This window comes from Girardinichthys multiradiatus, chromosome 1 (assembly GCF_021462225.1).
Source record: "Girardinichthys multiradiatus isolate DD_20200921_A chromosome 1, DD_fGirMul_XY1, whole genome shotgun sequence".
Lineage (NCBI taxonomy): Eukaryota > Metazoa > Chordata > Actinopteri > Cyprinodontiformes > Goodeidae > Girardinichthys > Girardinichthys multiradiatus.
The window spans coordinates 22,449,100-22,471,668 of NC_061794.1; the positions used below are offsets into that span (position 1 = coordinate 22,449,100).

The 22,569-nt window shown below is 40.2% G+C and overlaps 2 protein-coding genes across 2 annotated transcripts; one reads left to right on the forward strand and one right to left on the reverse strand.

Annotated features, from left to right (window-relative positions):
* The first annotated feature begins 28 nt into the window (after positions 1-28).
* On the forward strand, positions 29-7,463 carry ca6 (carbonic anhydrase VI). Its single transcript, XM_047378648.1, has 10 exons — positions 29-182; positions 723-902; positions 1,848-1,996; positions 2,102-2,197; positions 3,768-3,834; positions 3,961-4,118; positions 4,209-4,335; positions 4,431-4,514; positions 4,601-4,633; positions 6,035-7,463. Exons 1-10 carry the CDS (start codon positions 95-97, stop codon positions 6,667-6,669), a joined length of 1,617 nt encoding a protein of 538 aa, XP_047234604.1. The 5' UTR covers positions 29-94; the 3' UTR covers positions 6,670-7,463.
* On the reverse strand, positions 7,459-21,652 carry slc2a1a (solute carrier family 2 member 1a). Its single transcript, XM_047378661.1, has 12 exons — positions 21,463-21,652; positions 21,254-21,352; positions 21,008-21,168; positions 20,801-20,925; positions 18,680-18,832; positions 18,468-18,593; positions 18,194-18,381; positions 17,951-18,061; positions 17,744-17,845; positions 9,529-9,604; positions 9,197-9,324; positions 7,459-7,917 (listed from the first exon to the last, which is right to left on the reverse strand). The coding sequence occupies exons 1-12, from the start codon at positions 21,505-21,507 to the stop codon at positions 7,693-7,695; spliced, it is 1,539 nt and encodes a 512-aa protein (XP_047234617.1). The 5' UTR covers positions 21,508-21,652; the 3' UTR covers positions 7,459-7,692.
* Between the last annotated feature and the right edge of the window lie 917 nt (positions 21,653-22,569).

A 22,569-nucleotide genomic window follows, 5' to 3' on the forward strand; every position in this document is an offset into this window, starting at 1 on the left:
CTTCAACACCTCCCCTCACCACATGGGGTTTAAATGCAGAGAGCAACCCTCTGCGGGGTGTCAGTGTCCTGTGTGACGGATCCTAGACGCAGTGATGGAGGTCCTCTCCGCGTTTGTCTCCACCGCTCTTGTCTGCCTGGTCAATGCCGGAGCCGATACTGATATACACTGGACATACAAAGGTGGGCTTAATTTGCGCTCTTAATATCTTTAAAATATTATTTTACACGGTTAAAGCAGGCGATCCTGGTGCGTAAAACGCGCGTAAAACTGTGCTGCGTGGATTTGTTTTTATGTAAGACACAGAAACTTTTTTTGTTGGTTTTTGTAAATTAAGTAAGGTTGTTAACGGGTTTTTTTTTATGAATCCGTGCTGTTAAACTACTGTTTCACTGCCCTGGTCGGTGTATTTGCCAAGAACGCTTTGGAAAACTGATTCCGTGACATCTGGAGTTTGTTAGGACAGCCATCGGAACAAATTATACTAATAATTAGGTAGCACAGCTGTAGTTTATATTTCGGTGGTGCACACCCAAACATATAACGAACCGCGACAAAATCCAGTTGAGCAGGTTCTGTGTGTTCTTTTTAACACATCTGCAAAGGCATAATGACCCCACTTTAGCATAAACACAAGGGACGATGTGCTGCTTAATATTTGGAGTCATTACAGTGGCGCGTCTTTCTGACTGTGGATGAACGTTTGCCCATTTTCCACACAGAGGGAGCCTTGGACCAGATGCACTGGGCAACCAAATACCCAGCATGTGGAGGCAAGAAACAGTCACCAATTGACATCCAGCGGCGAAACGTCAAGTTCAACCCAGACATGTTACAGCTGGAGCTGAGCGGGTATGACGCTCAGAAGGGAAATTTCCGCATGTCCAACAACGGGCACACGGGTAAAAGTTGTCATGATCTTTGGGACTTTAGTTTTGTGTTTTGTTTATTTTGGTATTTATATTTATATTCTGCTTTCTTGTTCCCTCTGTGTCCTATCAGCCATTTCTCTCATTTGGTCCATCTTCAGTTGCCTTCTCTCACGGCTTCACATTTTCTAATCAACCACCTTGCTCAATCTTCAACTGGACAGCCTAAATATCTCTCAGTTGGTCAGAGCATGCTATTAGTTTTGGCATTAGTTTATGTAGGTTTTTGAACGTACTTTTCTTTTAGTAAAACTGTTTATTTTCACCTGTTCACCTCCTGCCTCCTCCCATCATTTGGGTCCTGCTTTACACCATTTTATGACAAAAAGAATGAAAAAAGAGCATAACTCATCTCATAAATTATTCAACTTTATCTAACTCCGTCAGCTTTTCAAGTGTTTTGCAGCCTTTATAAGGTTTTCTTCCAGCATTGCCCTGTATTTGTCCCCATTCATCTTGCACACGGAGGGCAGAAAACTTTAGCGTCAAAGACTCCATCAACCAGCCACTGCGTGTGCACAGGGGGTGCGAGATGAACGCTGAACATGTAACTAAGCAATAGATTTTTAAATAATCTTTTTGAAGTAGCAGTGCCGCCTCATCATAGGTGGGCGCCCTGGGCAGTGAGCCATTTCACCCATATCAAAAATCACCACTGCATCAGCTACTTGTTTTTATATTTTTTTGTCATAGTGCTATAAAAAAATATTTTATTAATGTAATACTCCCATTGGGCAACTGCCCTACTGAATATTAATTACAGACACAAGAACGGGTCAGTTTTCTGAATTATTTTATGCGATCTTCAAATACATGTAGCCAAGGTTGCTTGGAAGGTAGGAAGACACTGTTGCAAACATCTGAAATACAACAGCTGCACTATAAAGTATTTATCATCTGTGATAAAATCTTTATCAGTTCAAATCGACCTGCCTCCCACAATGAAGATCACCAACGGCCTTCCAGGGAAGTTCACAGCTGTCCAGATGCACCTGCACTGGGGTGGCTGGGGCCTGGAGGAAAGTGGGGCGGAGCACACGATAGATGGCATCCGCTACATGGCAGAGGTGGACTTTGAAACCAGGAGTAAAACACAACTTTATTTAACTTCTGAAAAGGATTGTTTTGTACTTCAAGCCTAATGTGTTCTTTGCTTCCACTTTCTCTTGCAGCTCCACGTTGTTCATTACAATACTGACAAGTACAACACCTTCTCTGAGGCCAAAGATAAGCCAGACGGGTTGGCAGTGCTGGCATTTGTCTATGATGTACGTGTGCCACAAATACCTCTTCCTTTGCTTGTCTACTCACCACCTAAATCAGCTCAGAGAACAGTTTGAGAAACTTATGAGCATTTGTTCTGTTGGATATTTCAAAGAAGTCTTGAAAAAGTGCTGAAACATTATAAATAATAAATTGTTGGTCTTTGAATTTGGTAGTTTTTGTCATAATCCATTTAAGGCTCTATTCAATCTTTGGCTGAAGACCAACTTGTTGAAAAAAGGGTTTGTTTCGAGCATACAGAGACAGGTCTGAGCTATGAGGCACTTCCTTTCCTGAACTTTGAAGTCATTGCTGCAGCAACAGCTCAGCTGACATCCTCTTCAACAGGAGAAAAGGGCAGTCTGTCTATTTTAAACAACTTGTTAAGATTCCTTCAACAATTTGGTGTAGATATTATGCAGGTTTTTGGGATTGTTGGTTTTTATTTACAAAAAAACATGCCTTGCTCCTATGAGAATTCATTTAAAAGATAAAATTACTAGTTAGGAGTTTTTAAAGTCAGGTTTTGCTAAAAGGTTAGGACAATGAATGTCTTCCCAGCAGTAGATAAGTTCTCACAGTGTCTTGATGTAGTATAAACCCACATTAGTTGGAGGCTGGAACTAACAGCTGGTCTGAGAGGTGCCAAAACCTAAGCAGACTTCAACTGCTATAGAATAACTCAAGTCTAGGACATCACAACAGTTTATGGAAACGCAATTCTATGAACTCTTAAGCTGTTGCTACGTTTGCATTTGATGGATATTTATAAATGAGCAAAATGCATGATGAATTCAAGTGTAAAGCTAGAGAATGCATGTCAGAAGTTAAAAATAATGTTGATTTCTCACCACATTTCACACAGTAAGGTTTATGGTACATGTGTTGAGCTGGAGGAGAATGCATTAATGAGCATGTTTTGAAAGTTTGTAAAATAGAGTGCATAAACTCCTATAAGGTTTTTTTCAAACTGAATTTGTTTTGGACAGAATTCAATTTGGTCTTGGGCCCTCTTAAACTATCTACTGTTTTTAGCCTCCTGGACCAGCTTGATTTAAATTAAAGGACCACACCAAGGTAGTTATCTGTTGCAGGTAACATTTTAAGTGCTTATAGCCTTTTAACAAAATGTCGCTTGAACAATTTTGAATTATATCTTTAAGCTGAATAAAGTAAACAGGTTCTCTAGCTTCATATTTTCATCATGCATTTGGCTCACTGAATCCTGAAGTGACCTCGCAACCTCTAATCTTCACTTTTCTGTGTGAAATTGTGGAGCCCATCTCATTGTATTTCAGAACAATATTCATTTTTATGGTGCTCGCACCACATGTTTTTCTATTTGCAGCTTGGACAGAAGTTGTTTCAAGTATTAAAGTATTAAAATGGACCATATGGTCTACAATTGTAAGAGACATTTAGTGTTTTGTGTTCCTTATCATTACCAAGCAGGTTTTTTGATGCCAAAATTTAAATACGTTGTTTTAGTGCATGAATCTCCGGAGTGAAACTTCTTGAGTTTGTGGTCAAGTGAAGTCGGTCAGTTTACACCACAGTTTTCTGTTATACTTCCAGGATGGTCATTTTGAGAACACCTACTACAGTGATTTCATTTCAAACCTGGAGAAAATAAAGTATGCAGGTGAGGTTTCTCTGCATATATAGACTCTTCTTCATAGTAGGCATTAAGTATGTAAAATGCTAAATTGTCTTCTATAGGTTTTACTCCTCAGAGCCCCATTGACTTGACATTGTGTGTCCCTGTTAGGTCAGTCCATGAACATTTCCAACATAGACGTGCGCTCAATGCTCCCTGAGAACCTCAGCCACTTCTTCAGATACGAAGGCTCCCTCACAACTCCCCCCTGCTTTGAGAGTATCATCTGGACTGTGTTCGACACACCAATCACTCTGTCACACAACCAGGTATGATAGGGAAAACACATTAAGGTGCAAGATCCAACTAGAAGTGGTCTTAGTGGTTCCATTAATTTACCCTCTTGCTGCTGCACCCAGATCAGGAAACTGGAGAGCACTCTAATGGATATGGACAATGAGACTCTGTGGAATGATTACCGCATCGCTCAGCCGCTCAATGACCGCGTCGTAGAGTCTTCTTTCCTGCCACGCCTTGGGAAAGGAAGTGTGTGATGACACGTATTTGTCAATTTCTCAGAATTTGTGTGAATTTGTTAGTTTTTAATTTTAGGCATCTTTGTTTGCTTTTTGCCTTCGCAGCATTTTGTCGGCAAGATGAAATTGAGTCCAAGCTCCATAAGATCGAGGGTCTGATAACTTCTCTTGGAAAGAATATCTATTCAGGTGCTTAAACTGTTGGACATGAGTACAGTAAATGCAAAGTCTCTTTTAATATTTTTAACTGTTTTTATTTATTTCTCTTTCACTAGGTGGACGTTCCAGTTCAAGGCCTTCCAAATATGGTAAAAGTTTTAAATCTACTACCAAGTATTTTTTTAAATAACGAGTTTGCACTCACAATAAAAGCACTGCTGGGTACTAAAGTTTGTATTTTCAAGACAGGAGCTTATGAAATACAAACCTTAGAAAAGCACACTAAAAAACCACCTGCTACTTTGGCTGTGTTTGTATTTAGGTCCATGAAATCACAAGAGGCACAAAAGTCAAGCTGATCAGCTAGAGTAGCAAGCATTATGGTGAAGGATTTTCCAAGTATTTCACAAAGATTCTGAGGCATTCAAGTAGCATTTCAGGTAAACGTGGTTCAGCTTTCCATTGGAAAGCAGAAGCAAATGGTGCCGAAATTCTACAAAACTTTAACTGATAAAAACGTGTTCATACTCCTGTATGAATGTGTCCATCTGATTGGTTTTATTGCATATTTGCCATTCGTAAATTTGCATTTCGAACTCAGACCACTTTGACCAGAACGATGTCTTTCTTTCTGGCTGCAAAGCGATTACTTTATTTTTCACTGTTTCGCTCTGGTGTCAACTGGGATTACGGTGATTATAAGCTGTGCTGCAGATTCACACACGGTGATGCTAAAGAGTAGAACTGTGCGTATTAAACATTTAGCAGCCACTTTATTAGGAACACAATTAGTGCCAGAATGGGCCTGCTGACATCAGATTTGCTGATAACTGTATATCTTAACAAGCAATTGCACCAAATAAGAAGGCCGTTGAGTGTCAGTCTGCCAGTTTCAGCACAAGTAGTAAGTAGTAAGTAGTTCTGCAAGATTCTCAAATTATTGTTTAGGACCTAAAAACCATCTTAATCCACTGCATCAAAGAAGCCATACGTTTTTTTATAAAACATTGAGGTTAAAACGTGTCTTGATCACTGAAGATCTTAAATAATGAGATCTGGCCATAATGGTCTGCCATGGTCCTCTTCACAAACTGCTTTTATGTGTTTTATTGCTGGCACATTTTCCTGAAATACATTCGGTGGCTGCCGGCATACAGAATACAAGTAAAAACAACATGCAAATAAAAAAGAAATCTAAATCAGAATCAAAAAAGCCTGTATTTCCATTGCGCATTGTATGAGAGAAAAAGAAAAATGCTCATGAAAAATGCTCAGAAATGAAAAACAAGACTCATCAGTTGCCATATGTGATGTCATTAGAGGCATGTGTTTTAGGAGGGTAGAATTTATCTTTATTAAAAAACATTTCAAAGCTAAATGGCAAAACAAACAGAAAATCTGACTATGACGTGTTCTTCATTTGGAATATCATCTGAGGTGAATTTTAATGATTTTACAGATATGTCTGCCTATTAGCTTTAAAACTATACTGTGATTCAAAAGTGTTTCTTCCTTCTTCAGTGTGATGCAAGTTTTACTTTCTTCTTCAGAGTACGGTGACCTCTTTCCTCTGGTGCTTGGCTTTGATGATAAAAACACTGAAAGCTATGCTCTGGTTCACCTCAACCACCCCATGGATCTGAATGCCTTGACTGTCTGCATGCATGTTCTCCTCAGGGTTGGGGGGGTCCACACTGTCATCTCCTACTCCAGCAGCGGCCGTGACAATGAGCTGATGGTCTCCATCAGTGAGGACACAAATATTAGGGAGGTGGGCCTCTGGATCGGCAACGAGTTTGTTAACATGCTGCACAGCTTGAAGACCCAGGACTGGACCAACTACTGCATCACCTGGTCATCCCACTCAGGCGGGGTGGACCTGTGGATCAATGGCATGGTGGGGGAGCAGAGGCACCTGCAAAGCAGCCACTTAATCAGTCAAGGTGGTAGGTTCATACTGGGCAAAGACCAGGATGGATTTTTGGGAATCTCCAACACAGATGCCTTTGTGGGTAAGATGACGGATGTGAACGTATGGGACTATGTGCTGACCACTGCAGAGATCCGAGACCAGTTTACATGTGAGAGGAACAGCACCGTGGTTGGGAATGTCCTGAGTTGGGGAAGCAGCAAATTCAGTATGTACGGGGGTGTGCAACTGGACAACCAGTACAGATGCTCCTGAACTGGCTGCACAATGAATTCTGGTGAAATATTTCAACTTTCCATGTGAATTATGAGAATTTTTGGGAATCAACTGGTATTTAGACGTAATTTACACATGATAATTAAACAACATGTTCAAACATGAGTATAAAAAAATAATGGTATCATTGGCATAAATAGTTGTTTGCATGTTAAACATTTATATCATGCATCAAATGTATTTATCCAAAATCTAAAAAACTATTGCTTCACTGTAGATGGTCCATGGGCTCAAATGAGTGGCATCAATAGTCCTGTCTCTGGATTTGAAAATGTGGCCCCACTTGTCCAGGGTGGTGGAAATCATCTATCCATGTGCTGGAGAAATGCATAGGGCATGTAGGGGGCGTGGCCTCAAAACCCCGGCAGTAAGTGGCGTGAGATGTGCATGTGATGAAAAGTATAACGAATATATGCATGAAATCTAGTTATTTTAGTCACAGTAATCCTATAATTTATTGTTCTTAGCTGGAAAACCGACATGTATTCCTGTTTGTTATCTTAAATTCCAATTAATTCCCAAAAATTCCCATGGAAAGTTTGCAAATTTCGAAACCTTAGCCCTGAAAACCTTCCTTTGCTTGTTTCAAAATGAGCTTACAATGCTGCAAAACCCCAAACCATCACAGCTGATGGTGTAACCTTTAAAATGTTTATGGTAATGAAGGATAAAATGCCCGACAGGCTTTTGCAGTTCAATATTTTAAATGTGTGCCACAGCTTCATCCATGTATTCATGTCTTTGCATTATAAATAAAGACCTACATGAAAGGATTTGGTTTCTTTAATGTCTGGTCCACACATTCACACCTCTGCAACTGGAGTGGCATCTACTCGTAGTATTTTTAACCTGCAGAAGAATGTTCAAAAATATCCTGCCAAAAACAAATAGCCTGAGTCTGAATCCCTGCAAAGATAAACAATAGAGTCTAAATTAAACTACTGAAGTCCTTCACTGCATCCTGAGCTAATATTTCCTCTCTCAATGCTCTTGTTTATTTCCTCAGAAGGCTGTGATCTTCTCTGCACTCTCCAGGCTCTCTTTGCTGTCTTTCAGAGGGAGATCTCCATCCCCGACTTTGATCTCTGTTTTGTTCCTTTCGGCAAACATCTGGGAAACTTCCAGGAAGGTCTTGTTTTTGGTTTCTGGCACCACCATCCAGATGTAGATTAGCGTGACTAGGCAAATGACTGAAAAAATGATGAAGCTGTAGGGGCCTAGGCCTCTCTGAAAGGGAAGAAAGAAGGAGAGGAAAGGTAATCTGTTTGTCCTCAGGATCAGAGGGATTGTAAATATGTCAGGAAGACACTGCTGGATATAAACAGAAGCCAAGGTGAGGTGAAGTGGGATGAGTGAGTTGATTTTATGGCAATACTCCTCTAGGTTTTGGCTTGTACAACCAAACACATTCCCTACTTGTTTGCTGTTTTTGTTATGTTTTTCTTTATCTAGTAGGTTTCATCTCCGTTTATTTAAAAGAGAACAGCTTGAGTCAGAACTAACGGGAACATGTTGTCTTCTTGCTGAAAATGCTCTAATCAGTATGGTTTACAAACTTAATTCTGTTAAACATCCAGAGCCAACCAATATAAACCCCTTTTCTTCTGGTAAAATGAACGTGAACAGACTACTAGCTATAATTTTTAGTCATATATTCTAAAAGTTTATCACAAACACCACCAGTGAAGTTTCTGATGGCTTCAGATTTAGCATGAAAAGGATTCAAATATATTGAGTTGTACAGAGCTTTGGAAAAAAGATCCTACTTTCACTTTTTGTGACTTTACAATCACACACTTGATGGGACACACTTTTCTTTTTCAGCTACTCTTTATAAAGGCCAGAAGTCTGGAGTTTACAACTAAGAACTGTTTTGTCTCCTACCTGAGCTGTAGATCACTGCAGCTCATCCTAAGTTAAAATTGGTCTCTTGGTTGTTTCTCTGATTAATGCCCTCCTTGCCCTGGCCTGTCAGTCCAGGTGGACGGCCATGTTGTGGTAGGTTTGCAGTTGTGTAATACTCTTTCCATTTTCAACTGTCTGCTGTGTCAAGATTTTCTTGATGCTGTTTATTGACTAATGTTCTGTATGTGTGAACAAATTAAAACCAGATCGACTCTATTAACCAAATAGATGACTTCTAAAGGCAAGTGGTTGTTAATTGAGAAAATTTATAAAAAGCACATAATTTTACTCTACTAGTCCCAATTTGTGTTAGTTTATAGCAATAAAATGCAATAAAACACATTGAAGTTTGGGGTCTTAATATGACAAAACGTGAAAATATTCAGGGGGTATGAACACTTTGGCTTGTCTATTAACTGAAAGTCTTTTTATTGTAGAAATGTAAATATATATTGTAAGTAGTGTAAATTAGAACTTATCAGTGGACATTAAATGTATTATTTTGACTTGCCTTGCTGATTTATTTTTGAACAAAAGAAACAACTGCATATAATTACATATTGACATAATAAGCATCTCTTTCACTGTTGCTGTAACCAACCTCCATGAAGGGGAAAATGAGGCCAACAGCGAAGTTACAGATCCAGTGGACGGAGCCTCCAACCATGAAGGCCGCTGGCCGGGCCGACTGCCTGAACATCTCAGTGGTCACCACGCTCGGAATGGGACCTGCCGACCACACACTGCGTTACCAACATTGCAACAAACCATCACTCTTCTCAAGCCACAGAAAGGAGGTAGACATCTACCACAGCAGTGAGCTGAATTTACTAAATCTGTCATTACATGTCTGGTCCAAGCAGCATTTTAGCTAATGGAGCAGTCTGTTGTAACCGGTGTGTGAGTAAATAACCACTGGTGGGTCAAACTTACTGGGTCCGATGGCATGTCCTATGACGTAGATGATGACGCACGCGATACTGATGTAAGGCATCCATGACACGCTTTCCTATCAACAGATATTAACAGAAAAAAAGAAAGAGCTTTTTAAATGACATTAAAAAGTGTAACTGGAAGCAAAATGATAAAGAAATGAGAATGAATTAACATTTTTACACAATAGCCTTCTGTATGTTTGCTTAGTCATCATCAGTATATGCTGTAACTGGTATCAATCTGAATACAGTGGTTTTAGGAGGGACTGTGCTCACGGTCTATCTGTAATGTATTCTTGCTGGCACTTTGGTTCAGTGACTTAGATTTTCTATCACCTCAGCAAAGAGATGCAAGATCATAATTTTATTCCTCAGAGCAGGTGTGAACTGCAGGTGTGTACTATTAAACACCCCAAAATACTTGCTGTTATTTAGGCCTTGTACTTTAGTTGTTTCTGTGATTAAAACAGCTAAATCAAATGGATTCTTGCTGCAATTGGCCATCAATGTAATAATGAGGTCTTCCGCTTTTCATTCAGCCTCACTTTCAGTACTTGGCTGTGCTTCTTTAGACTGTTTTTGAATGTTTTGACCTGCTTTATCCAGTTTTATTCAGTTGCACATATTATTTAATTGTTGGAATTTCAGACCTGTACAACTGAGAATAGTTGAAGGGCTTTGGGAATTCTGCAATTGAACTACAGAACGTAAGGGTTCAAGTTTATTTTCTTGATCTTCAACAAACAAAACAGGAGAGAAAATTGGAGAGAAAATGGTGCTCTACACACCTGGAGGATTCCTACTTAATCTGGAAAAATAGCCTACTGTTGTATAAAAAGACATTTCACCAAGCTAGAACAGCTTATTTCTCATCATTAATAGAAGAGAACAAGAATAATCCTAGGTTTCTCTTTGGTACAGTTGCTAAACTTACACAGAGTCATAGCTCTGTTGAGCCATTCATTCCCTTAGCTCTTAGCAGCCATGATTTTATGGGATTCTTTTTAAATAAAATTGATTCTATTAAAAATAAAATCTTTGACATACTCCCGAAGATGATTACTTCATCCTCAGCAAGTGAGACAACATTGGAAATAACAGCAGAACCTGATCTGTGTTTGGACTGTTTTGATCCTGTGAAGCTTCCTGAGTTATCAGAAATATTAGCTTCATCTGAACCTTCAACTTGTATGTTAGACCCAATCCCAACCAAATTATTTAAGGAAGTGTTCCCTCTGATTACCAGCCCCATTTTAGATATGATTAATCTATCTTTAGTAAATGGATATGTACCACAAGCTTTTAAGTTAGCTGTAATTAAACCTTTACTTAAGAAACCTTCGCTTGATCGAGATGACCTGAAACATTACAGACCTATATCCAATCTTCCATTCTTATCTAAAATTCTTGAGAAAATAGTTGCTAATCAAATGTGTGAGCATTTACACATCAATGACCTGTTTGAAGAGTTTCAGTCAGGCTTCAGAGCTCATCATAGCACTGAAACAGCTCTGCTGAAAGTCACTAATGATATTCTTATGGCCTCAGATAATGGACTTGTGTCTGTACTGGTTCTGTTAGATCTCAGTGCTGCATTTGATACAGTCGACCACAATATTCTCTTAAAAAGGCTGGAATATGCTGTAGGGATCAGGGGAACAGCGCTAGGCTGGTTTAAATCTTATTTGTCTGACAGATTCCAGTTTGTTCATGTAAATGATAAATCATCTTTAAACTCCAGGGTTAATTGTGGAGTACCACAGGGTTCAGTAGTTGGGCCAATTCTCTTTACTATATATATGCTTCCAATAGGTCAAATTATCAGGCAGCATGGGATATATTTTCACTGTTACGCTGATGATACTCAGCTTTACATATCCATAAATCCTGATGAGCCCAACCAGTTAGATAGACTACAAGCATGTCTTGAAGATATAAAAACTTGGATGACTTTTTGCTTCGAAATTTAAACAAGACAGAAGTTGTCGTCTTTGGACCGGAGTCTTTAAAAAAGAAACTGCTTAGTCAATCACTTAACCTGGATGGCATTAAATTGACCTCCAGTAATAAAGTAAAAAACCTTGGTGTTATGTTTGACCAGGACATGTCATTTAAATCCCATATTAAACAAGTTTCAAGGATTTCCTTCTTTCACCTCCGGAACATTGCCAAAATTAGAAATATCCTATCCAGGAATGAGGCTGAAAAACTAGTCCATGCATTTGTTACTTCAAGGCTGGACTATTGTAATTCTTTACTACCAGGATGTCCAAAAGATGCAGTTAAAAGCCTTCAGCTGATTCAAAATGCTGCAGCGAGAGTTCTGATGAAAATTAAAAAGAGAGATCATATTTCTCCTATTTTAGCTTCCCTTCATTGGCTCCCTGTTAAATCCAGAATAGATTTTAAAATTCTCCTCCTCACATATAAAGCCCTTAATGATCTAGCTCCATCATACATCAGAGATCTGATTGTTCCATATGTTCCTAACAGAGCACTTCGTTCTCAGACTGCAGGTTTGCTGGTGGTTCCTAGAGTCTCTAGAAGTAGAATGGGAGGCAGATCCTTTAGTTATCAGGCTCCTCTCCTGTGGAACCAGCTCCCGGTTTTGGTTCGTGAGGCAGACACCCTGTCTACTTTTAAGGCTAGGCTTAAAACTTTCCTTTTTGATAAACCTTATAGTTAGAGTGGCTTAGTTTATCAGGGAGGGAGCCTTCCTCCCTCCCTGTTGGTTGGAGTAAGGGGGAGTCAGGTTTAGCCTAAACCGGCTCAGTTATGGTTGAGGTGCAAACCCACCCTCCATTTCTGCTACCTGTATAACCCCTTCTCTTTTCCAATGGTTATAATCAGTCTGACAGAGGGAGGTATCCCAATCCTTGTGGTTTTTAGTATAACAATGACCATCAGTGGGACCCTTTGTGGGGTTCCTTGAGACGACATTGTTGTAAATAAGCGCCGTTTAACTAAATAATCTGAACTGAAACTATCTGTGTAGTTATGCTGCTGTAGGTTTAGGCTGTTGGAGGACATAATGACCACTTTCACTCTCTTTGCTACATTCTCACACTACTCTCCAATTTTGCATTATTTGCTGTTATTTCAGCTTTTAACCTTGTTCTCTCTTTTCTCTTCCTAGAAGCTACACCTGGCCTGACTGTGTCTACCTGTGACACCTTTCTGGAGAGGGGAATCATCCGAGCTTCTGCTGGCAACAACTTAATGCTCACCCTCTACCGATGATCCACATGGCCCTGTCTTTCAGCGTTTAACCCTTTCTCTCTCCTAGACATGGCAATTGACTGAGCTTTTACTGTAACTAACTCTATGTGCTCTCTTTCAGACTCTAACCTTGAAAACTGGCTCAGAGTTTATCTGTTCTTTCTTTCTAGATTAAACGACTAAAGGAGCTACATCCATTAACATTTACTTTTCCTTCCCATAGAAAGGACTCCTGGATCAGTGCTTCTGTGTTCTTTTGTGTCTCTGCTCTGTTCTCTCAAAACCCCAGTCGGTCGTGGCAGATGGCCGCTCACACAGCCTGGTTCTGGTTCTGGTGGAGGTTTCTTCCTGTTAAAAGGGAGTTTTTCCTCTCCACTGTCGCTACATGCATGCTCAGTATGAGGGATTGCTGCAAAGTCAACGTCAGTGACTGTCCACTGTCTCTACATGCTCATCTGGGAGGAGTGAATGCTGCAAGTCACTGACTGGATGCAATCTGCTGGGTTTCCTTAAACAGAAAAACATTTTATCCAATTTGAATAAATAACTGAATCTGACTGCACTGTTCAATGGTTAGGATTAATTGGAATGTATGTACCTGACTGTTGTGAAGTGCCTTGAGACGACATGTGTTGTGAATTGGCGCTATATAAATAAAACTGAATTGAATTGAATTGAAATTGAGACAGATTGTAAGCTGTCAGAAATATTGCAGTCAAGCTTTTCTCCCTACATCACCCTTACAGATCCCACAATGTTCTACAGTCTTATAAATGCTTAAAGCTAATATAGCTGAAATGTTTTTGTAATACATTATTTTTGTGAATAGATCAGAGGGCTGCATGGTGGCGCAGTTGGTAGCACTGTTGCCTTGCAGCAAGAAGGTCCTGGGTTCAATTCCTGTCCTGGGGTCTTTCTGCATGGAGTTTGCATGTTCTCCCCATGCATGCGTGGGTTCTCACCGGGTATTCCGGCTACCTCCCACAGTCCAAAGACATGCCTGTTAGGTTAATTGGCCCTTAGGTGTACAAATGAGTGGTTGTATGTGTATGCCCTGCGATGGTCTGGCGACCTGTCCAGGGTGTACCCTGCCTCTCGCCCATAGACTGCTGGAGATAGGCACCAGCTCCCCCACGACCCACTATGGAATAAGTGGTAGAAAATGACTGACTGACTGAGATCAGAGTGTCAATGAACTCCTGTTTCCTTGGGGGAATAAAGATGCAGTGATAGAGAGGTCAATTTCTCTGAGTCAATGCTCACTGTTAAACAACTACAGCAAAAAGAGGCATCTTGGGCCATGAAGTCTCAAAAACAACTACAGGTCCTTCTCAAAATATTAGCATATTGTGATAAAGTTCATTATTTTCCATAATGTCATGATGAAAATTTAACATTCATATATTTTAGATTCATTGCACACTAACTGAAATATTTCAGGTCTTTTATTGTCTTAATACGGATGATTTTGGCATACAGCTCATGAAAACCCAAAATTCCTATCTCACAAAATTAGCATATCATTAAAAGGGTCTCTAAACGAGCTATGAACCTAATCATCTGAATCAACGAGTTAACTCTAAACACCTGCAAAAGATTCCTGAGGCCTTTAAAACTCCCAGCCTGGTTCATCACTCAAAACCCCAATCATGGGTAAGACTGCCGACCTGACTGCTGTCCAGAAGGCCACTATTGACACCCTCAAGCAAGAGGGTAAGACACAGAAAGAAATGTCTGTACGAATAGGCTGTTCCCAGAGTGCTGTATCAAGGCACCTCAGTGGGAAGTCTGTGGGAAGGAAAAAGTGTGGCAGAAAACGCTGCACAACGAGAAGAGGTGACCGGACCCTGAGGAAGATTGTGGAGAAGGGCCAATTCCAGACCTTGGGGGACTTGCGGAAGCAGTGGACTGAGTCTGGAGTAGAAACATCCAGAGCCACCGTGCACAGACGTGTGCAGGAAATGGACTACAGGTGCCGCATTCCCCAGGTCAAGCCACTTTTGAACCAGAAACAGCGGCAGAAGCGCCTGACCTGGGCTACAGAGAAGCAGCACTGGACTGTTGCTCAGTGGTCCAAAGTACTTTTTTCGGATGAAAGCAAATTCTGCATGTCATTCGGAAATCAAGGTGCCAGAGTCTGGAGGAAGACTGGGGAGAAGGAAATGCCAAAATGCCAGAAGTCCAGTGTCAAGTACCCACAGTCAGTGATGGTCTGGGGTGCCGTGTCAGCTGCTGGTGTTGGTCCACTGTGTTTTATCAAGGGCAGGGTCAATGCAGCTAGCTATCAGGAGATTTTGGAGCACTTCATGCTTCCATCTGCTGAAAAGTTTTATGGAGATGAAGATTTCATTTTTCAGTACGACCTGGCACCTGCTCACAGTGCCAAAACCACTGGTAAATGGTTTACTGACCATGGTATCACTGTGCTCAATTGGCCTGCCAACTCTCCTGACCTGAACCCCATAGAGAATCTGTGGGATATTGTGAAGAGAACATTGAGAGACTCAAGACCCAACACTCTGGATGAGCTAAAGGCCGCTATTGAAGCATCCTGGGCCTCCATAAGACCTCAGCAGTGCCACAGGCTGATTGCCTCCATGCCACGCCGCATTGAAGCAGTCATTTCTGCAAAAGGATTCCCGACCAAGTATAGAGTGCATAACTGTACATGATTATTTGAAGGTTGACGTTTTTTGTATTAAAAACACTTTTCTTTTATTGGTCGGATGAAACATGCTAATTTTGTGAGATAGTAATTTTGGGTTTTCATGAGCTGTATGCCAAAATCATCCGTATTAAGACAATAAAAGACCTGAAATATTTCAGTTAGTGTGCAATGAATCTAAAATATATGAATGTTAAATTTTCATCATTACATTGTTGAAAATAATGAACTTTATCACAATATGCTAATATTTTGAGAAGGACCTGTATTATGTGCATGCTAACCAGTTGCTGGGAGGCCTGCCAGGAAAAAGCCTTTTTGGTCCTACCATCTCAAATGTAAATACACGGAGTTTGTAAACCATACAAGGACTTTAACTGGAACAACCCGCTTAGGTCAGATGATGCTAAGATTAAGCTTTTTAAGAATAAATACTTCAGGTGGGTTTGACATGAAACAAAGGATGAATAGAAGTACAAGTAACTCATGCCCTCTGTTATGATCTGTGATGTGGTGGACTTGTATCTTCTCCAAACCCTCTGGGAACATTGTTAGATTGAACCATGAACTTAACTTTTTTGATAAAAAATCTGGTGAACACAGGTTATAAATGGGTCACTGTTGATGAACATTTAGAAATTGTCTTTGTTTTATAGGCTGATAGTCTGTCTGGCCTGACAAAAGGATTTACTCCACCCTGCTCCCTCCTGCTGTATTATATTATTGTCAGGGCTCAGGGCAAACGGCTCTGTTGTAGTTATGGAGATGGTTCTGGGTCTGAGACTTACAAGATAAATGAGGACACTTGGTGCAGAGTAGCCAACACGAATTACAACAGTTGTAACTCTTCCTTTTCCTAAGGGGCCCCTTGAAAGGTTAAATGAATAAAAGCTGATTGAGTGATATTTAGCGATCTCTTTCTTTGTCAAATACGTTTTACCGCAATAGTCGTCTATGAGTCTTTCAGTAGGAAAGATCGAAAAACATATGGTCGACCAGACAAAAAAAAAATCAACCTCTATCCATCAACCTAAAGCCTGTAGAAAATCTGTGGAATGAGCTGAAAGGAAAAGGGCCAGATCTAGAGAGATTGTACAAAGAACAATGGCCAAAGATCTCTCTACTGCAATAAAAGATGAATTTATGTTAAGGCCGGTTACACATCTGTTCCAGGGGTGCCAACAGATGTGGACATCAATAACCGATACATATATCTATCTTACTCTTGCCATAGTACTTGTTTGATTAGTCAGCTGATCAGTAGGGTACAGATTATATTTAAGAGTGAACTTACAGTGTTTTTTGTGTTATCAAAGAATATAGAAACCTGCACAAAGCCTAAAATACCATTGAATAGTATTTATAATATTGTCTGAAAATGTACCTCAGGAGTGTAGGAGTAATTCTGATACCCTTATATTAGTGGAATGGAAAGCCTACTGTACCTCTACAAGCCTGAGACGAGACGGTTTTCAGGTTAGAAGTACATAAATGAAAAATATATATAAATAACAGCTTTGTAGCACTACTACTTCTCGAAACTTCTTTCATTCAATTGCGGTGAACAAAAAGGTTTTACCCCCTTACAGATTTGTGCTACTACACTTAAATCTTTCGAATCATCAAACTTAATAAAATAACTAAAAAAGTCAGTTATCATATGATTATATAGTGTATTAGGGGGGAAAATTTCAATTAATTGTGATTTATCCAAGTTTTTGGTTCAGTTGCAGTAGGCGCACCCAGGCCTGATTATTGACAGACTTTTGGATAAAGAAATCACTTAAACAGAACCTGTCTGACAACATGCAGTAGGCTAAAGGAATTCAAGAACAGATGAAAAACAAAGTTATTGACATCTATCAGTCTGGAAAGGGTTACAACGCTGTTCCTAAGGCTTTGGGACTCCAGTGAGTCACAGTGAAAACATTATCGACAACTGGAGAAAAACTTCCCCTTCCAGAACTGCAAGGCTTTCAAGAGTTCATCAATGACTCATCCAGGAATTCACAAAATTAACCAAAACAACATCTAATGCACTGCAGGCCTCGTCTGCCCAAGTTAAGGTTCATGATTCCACAATAAGAAAGAGAAACTAGGCAAAACGGCATCCCTGCTACAGTTCCCAGGCCAAAACCGCTGCTTACCTAAGACAACAATGTTATTTTTGTTAAAAACATCCTGAGGATCCCCAAGACTGGGGAAAAAATCAGTCGAATGAAGAGACATGTGTGACCATAAAAACAGAAGAAATCTGTAAAAAGGCCAGTAGAGGGCACCAGGGTAACATATTCAAGTTGAGTCACACTGCAGCTTTCACACAGTTTACCTGGAAGTTAAGAGCCACAGTCAGCAGCACACAGGCTCCGCAGCAGATCCCAAATCCCAGAAGAAGGAGAAGCCATCGGCCTGAGGACTCCACAATGAAGACCTGTGAGAACAGACTTCCTGTTCAATTTTAAAGCTTCCAGCTGGCACAATCAGACTGCAGATTTCAGCTCCTCTACTGTAATAGTTTTATTTTCAGGGTACCTACAGCAGCTATAGTCATGAAGACATTCACTGCACCTGTTCCCACTGTAACGTACTGGACGTCCTTCTCATTTACTCCTGCAGAACCATAAATACTGTCTGCGTAGTAGTAGATCTGTAAAAGAAATGCATTAAATGAAAGAAATGCATTAAATGCTACATGAGAATGGAAATGTATCTATGTGGTAGTAGAAAATGGTCAAAACAAAACAAAGATTGCTGTAGGACAAAGCGAAGGATGCCTCACCGCGTTGACCCCTGACAGCTGCTGGCCCATGTTCATAATGATGATGGAGACCAGCTGCCAGCGGAGGGACCGCTGGGACAGCAGGGAGAGCACCGACAGACGGCCCTCAGCCTGCTCCGACTGGTCCTCCAGACACATCTCTTCCATCTCTGCATCCACATCATCCCAGCCACGCAAACGTTGTAATGCTAAGAGGGACAAAACCCACACAGAACACAAATGTATTTAGTTGTCATGCAGCCTTATGAAGCAGTTTTGAGTCATGTGTTCTTACCCTTCCTGCTGTTCTTCTCATCTCTCTTCTGGATAAGCATGTACCTGGGACTTTCTGGGAAGAAGGGCAGGAGAACCAGCTCAATCACAGCAGGAATGCCGGTCAAGCCGAGCAGGATGGTCCAGCCTGGATCAGAACACAGTCAGGTTTCATTTGAAGGCTGAGTCTGGAGAATAAAATAGTAGCAAATATTTACTAGGATTTATGAGCACCTGTGCTGTTGCCTAGTATGTTTCTGATGCCCATCACTTGTGCAGCAAGGATGCCAATAGTGATGAAGAGCTGTGGGACGATGCCAATGGCCCCTCTCAAGTTTTTGGGAGCGAGCTCACCCAGATACATTGGCACTACATTGGATGATAGGCCTGCAAACATGGATAGGGAAAAATAAAATATCTACCCAACCCTGAACTAAAGCTCCATGCAAAAGTATTTATACCACTACATTTTTCCCATTTTTTCAAGTTACCACCAAGAACTTCAATGAAGGTTATTAGGATTTAATGTGAAAAACCAAGGGTGTGCAACCGCCTCCAGAGTTGCACGTAGCTCTTTAGATACTTCACTGTGGTTCTTAGTAACTTTGGCCAAAAACGTTAAAGAATTGTTCAATATTATGAAATGTAAAAGTAATTAAAAATATGTTTGCTTTAGCATTTTTTCCAAGCGTTTTTATGTAGTATATGCATCACATTTCCAGAAAGAATTATACTAAAAGTATAGGAGCAATATTATTTATTTTTATTTAAGAAGCAATTTGTTTTGTCAACAGGTTGCAAACTATGTGCTTTTTCTGTCATCGCTTTCTAAAATATTTAATGTCCCATTGAACAAAATATAGAAGGCCTGAAAACAATAACAAAATAGTTGTTCTTTCATTTAAAAATCTTAACAAATTTCCTAAAAACAAGCAATTTAGTTTTTAAGTGTTGTTTTCACGCCTCCAAGCAAATTTTGTTTAGGAGGACTGAAGGCAAAATGGACCCCTAGGGTTGTAAAGGTTGCTCTCCCCTGCAATGGACAAAGTGGTGCATAATTGAAGTAGAAAAAAATTACAAATGGTTTTCAAAGGTTTTGCGAACAAAAGACTGAAAAGTGTGCTATGCAATTTTATTCAGCTCCCTTTATCCCTAAATAAAACAAAGTGCAACCATGCCTACAAAAGTCACCTAATTAGTCACCTAAATCCACCTTGTATGTAGTTTAATCTCAGTATAAATCCTGCTGTTATATGAATGAAGGGACAGCATCATGAAGACCAAGGAACACAGTAGACAGGTCAGGGAGAAAATTGTGGAGGTGTTTAGGGCAAAACTAGGCTATAAAACAACCCAAACTTTGAACATATTACAGAGCTCTGTTCAATCCATCATCTGAATAATGGTATGGCCCAACTGCAAACCTACCAAGACATGGCTGTCCAACTACAGAAGAAGCAAGACAAGGACAACATTAATCAGAGATTCACCCAAAAGATCGACTGCTGAAGTGGGAGAAACAACTGAGAAGAACATTGTGTCATAAGAAGTTCTATTTGCAGTTTGCCGCAAGTCATGTTGGGGACACAGCAACATATGTAAAAGGTGCTCATCTAAGATAATATCAAAACTGACCCATCTGGCTACATGCGGCAGGCTATGAGTGAAAACTAACCCCATACATCACCCTGAGCACACCATCCCAACGGTGAAACAAGGTGGTGGCAGCATCATGATGTACGGATGTTATTCTTCAGTAGAGATAGGGAAGCTGGTAATAGTTGATGGGAAGCTGGTTAAACAATCCTGGAAGGCTAATCCTGGAAGAAAACCCGTAGAGACTGGAAAAGATTTGAAACTGAGGCAGAGGTTCTCCTTCCAGCAGGAGGACAACGCAAACATAAAGCCAGAGCTACAACAGAGGGGTGCAGATTTCATGTGTTAAAATGGCCCAGTCAAAGTCAAATTGACAAACTGAGATAAGAATTAAAAACTAATGTTAATAGAGGCTCTCCATCCAATCTGACTATGATTGAGCTATTTTGCAATAAAAATGGGCAAAAATGAAAGTGATTTGATGGAGGCAAACCCCACAAAGTAATGACTCTGGGGGCTGAATACAAATATAAACCACACCTTTTAGATTTTTATTTGTAAGAAGAGCTAAAAACTATGAATCATTTCCTTTCCTCTTGACAATTATGCGCAACTTTGTGTTCATCTATCACATCAAATCCCAATAAATACAAAAAAATCTTGTGGTAGTTGTGTGACAAAATATGAAAAAGTTCAAGAAGTATGAATACCTTTGTAGGGTACTGTTAAACAAATGTGTCCAATAAGAAAATACCCAACCTGCACATATCCCCACTATGACCCTGGCCACAATTATGATCTCATAGGACTTGGCGATCTCACTGACTCCCATCATAATCGCTGGGACGATGGAGAAGATGTTATTGAAGAGAAGGGTGCCCTTCCTGTTGCAGGATTGAAGCAGATTAAAGACACTCATTGCAGCTGGATACAGAACTGGCATGTTGGCTGGGAAGGGCTTTTTACCTGCCAAGCTTATTAACCAGAGGAGCCACCATCAGAGATCCAAAAAAGCCTCCGAGTGGGTACATGGACACAGACAGTGACCACAGAAGAGTCAAGAGGTCCTCCCCCATCGGTTCTTTGTAACGATCAGTGTAGGTTTTGTTATAAAACTGTTGCATGAACTGCAGAGAAATGGACAAAGTTGAAAGACATGTGTTTCTGATACAAATCTTAGTTTGGATGATTGTTAAAATAGAAAATAGTTACTGGTGCTGGAGAGTTGACCGCAGCCACATTATATCCATACTGGAAGGATGAACCAAACGCAGAGATAAGAGTAGCTAGTGCCAGAACTGCTGTTAGTCTCTAATGTGGGGGACATGAGGAGACCTCTTTCACCAACACAAACATCATCCATAATGATCATTTAGCCACAGCGACAGATCAAGCGAAACACAGCCTGAAGTGAAACTCACCCCTCTGTGCTCCACAGACTTGTCCAGCTCCGTACTCTCCTTCATGGCTGCAATTAGACTTGTTGTCACTCTCGGCAATAATAACTGCCTTTTGTTATTGCTGCAGGGCTTGCTCCGGCGTGCCCTTCGGACATGATATCAGAGAGTGCGATGAAGATTTACGGCTCGGCTCATGATTATTACTCCCAAGCTGTTGACTTTGCTCTTATGTCTAGGAAGTTTTTTTGTTTTGTTTTACGTAGGTATGGTAGGTGTGTAGGTATGTATACAGTGCCTTGCAAAAGTACTAAAGCCACATCATGTCACATTACAATCACAACTTTAAAGATATTTTGTTGGAATCTTGAATGTGATTGAGTAGTTCATAAATGTGAAGAGGAAGGAAAAGGATGCATGGAATGGATGTGGATCGCTGTGAACATTAGTTTTCAAGACTCGCCACAGTCACAGCTGGATTTAAATCTGGATTTTGCTTGGGAATATGAATTGATCTAATCTATGCGATTGTAGCTCTTACTGTATGAACCTTTGCCGCACTTTGAAGTCTTCTGCTAACTTATAAGACTATCAAAAAAATCAATTAGACATCTTTGACTTCGTTAAAATGCTGCAGCTAGAGTTGTTACAAATACAAGGAGAGACCAGCATATAAGACCGGTTCTGAGGTCGTTACACTGGCTACCTATAACTCAGAAAATAGAGTTTAAAATCTCATTAATGGTTAAAAAAAAACCTAATTACATCTCTGATCTTCTTCAAGGCTACACATGATCAAGATCTTTAAGATCATCGGAATCATACTTACTCACCATTCCAAGATTCAGAACAAAACATGGGAAAGCAGCCTTCAGTTTTTATGCCCCAGAAATCGGAAATAAGCTTCCTATACAGTGCAAAACCGCTCCTACTCTGAGCTCCGTTAAAAGAAGTTAAAAACCTTTTTTTGCCTTGCTTATTCTCAACTACTTTTCTACTTTTTTCTTTTTTTATCTTCTGTGCTATCCCTTTGTTGCTATGAACTAGTTGACTTTGGCTGAAATGTGCTGTATAAATAAAGTTGCCTTGCCTTCTGCAGCCTCTAACAGTTTTTTTCTGCCAGTATTGCAT

Bases quoted from the DNA above. Each gene is read 5' to 3' on its own strand.
- ca6 (XM_047378648.1), top strand. From the start codon at position 95: ATGGAGGTCCTCTCCGCGTTTGTCTCCACCGCTCTTGTCTGCCTGGTC. The intron at 1,997-2,101 runs GTGGACTTTGAA...TTTCTCTTGCAG, and splicing joins GCATCCGCTACATGGCAGAG to CTCCACGTTGTTCATTACAA. The intron at 3,835-3,960 runs GTGAGGTTTCTC...TGTCCCTGTTAG, and splicing joins GGAGAAAATAAAGTATGCAG to GTCAGTCCATGAACATTTCC.
- slc2a1a (XM_047378661.1), bottom strand. From the start codon at position 21,507: ATGAAGGAGAGTACGGAGCTGGACAAGTCTGTGGAGCACAGAGGG. The intron at 20,926-21,007 runs GTAAAAAGCCCT...ATCCTGCAACAG, and splicing joins CTGGTTAATAAGCTTGGCAG to GAAGGGCACCCTTCTCTTCA. The intron at 7,918-9,196 runs GTTGGTTACAGC...CTTCCCTTTCAG, and splicing joins TCATTTTCCCCTTCATGGAG to AGAGGCCTAGGCCCCTACAG.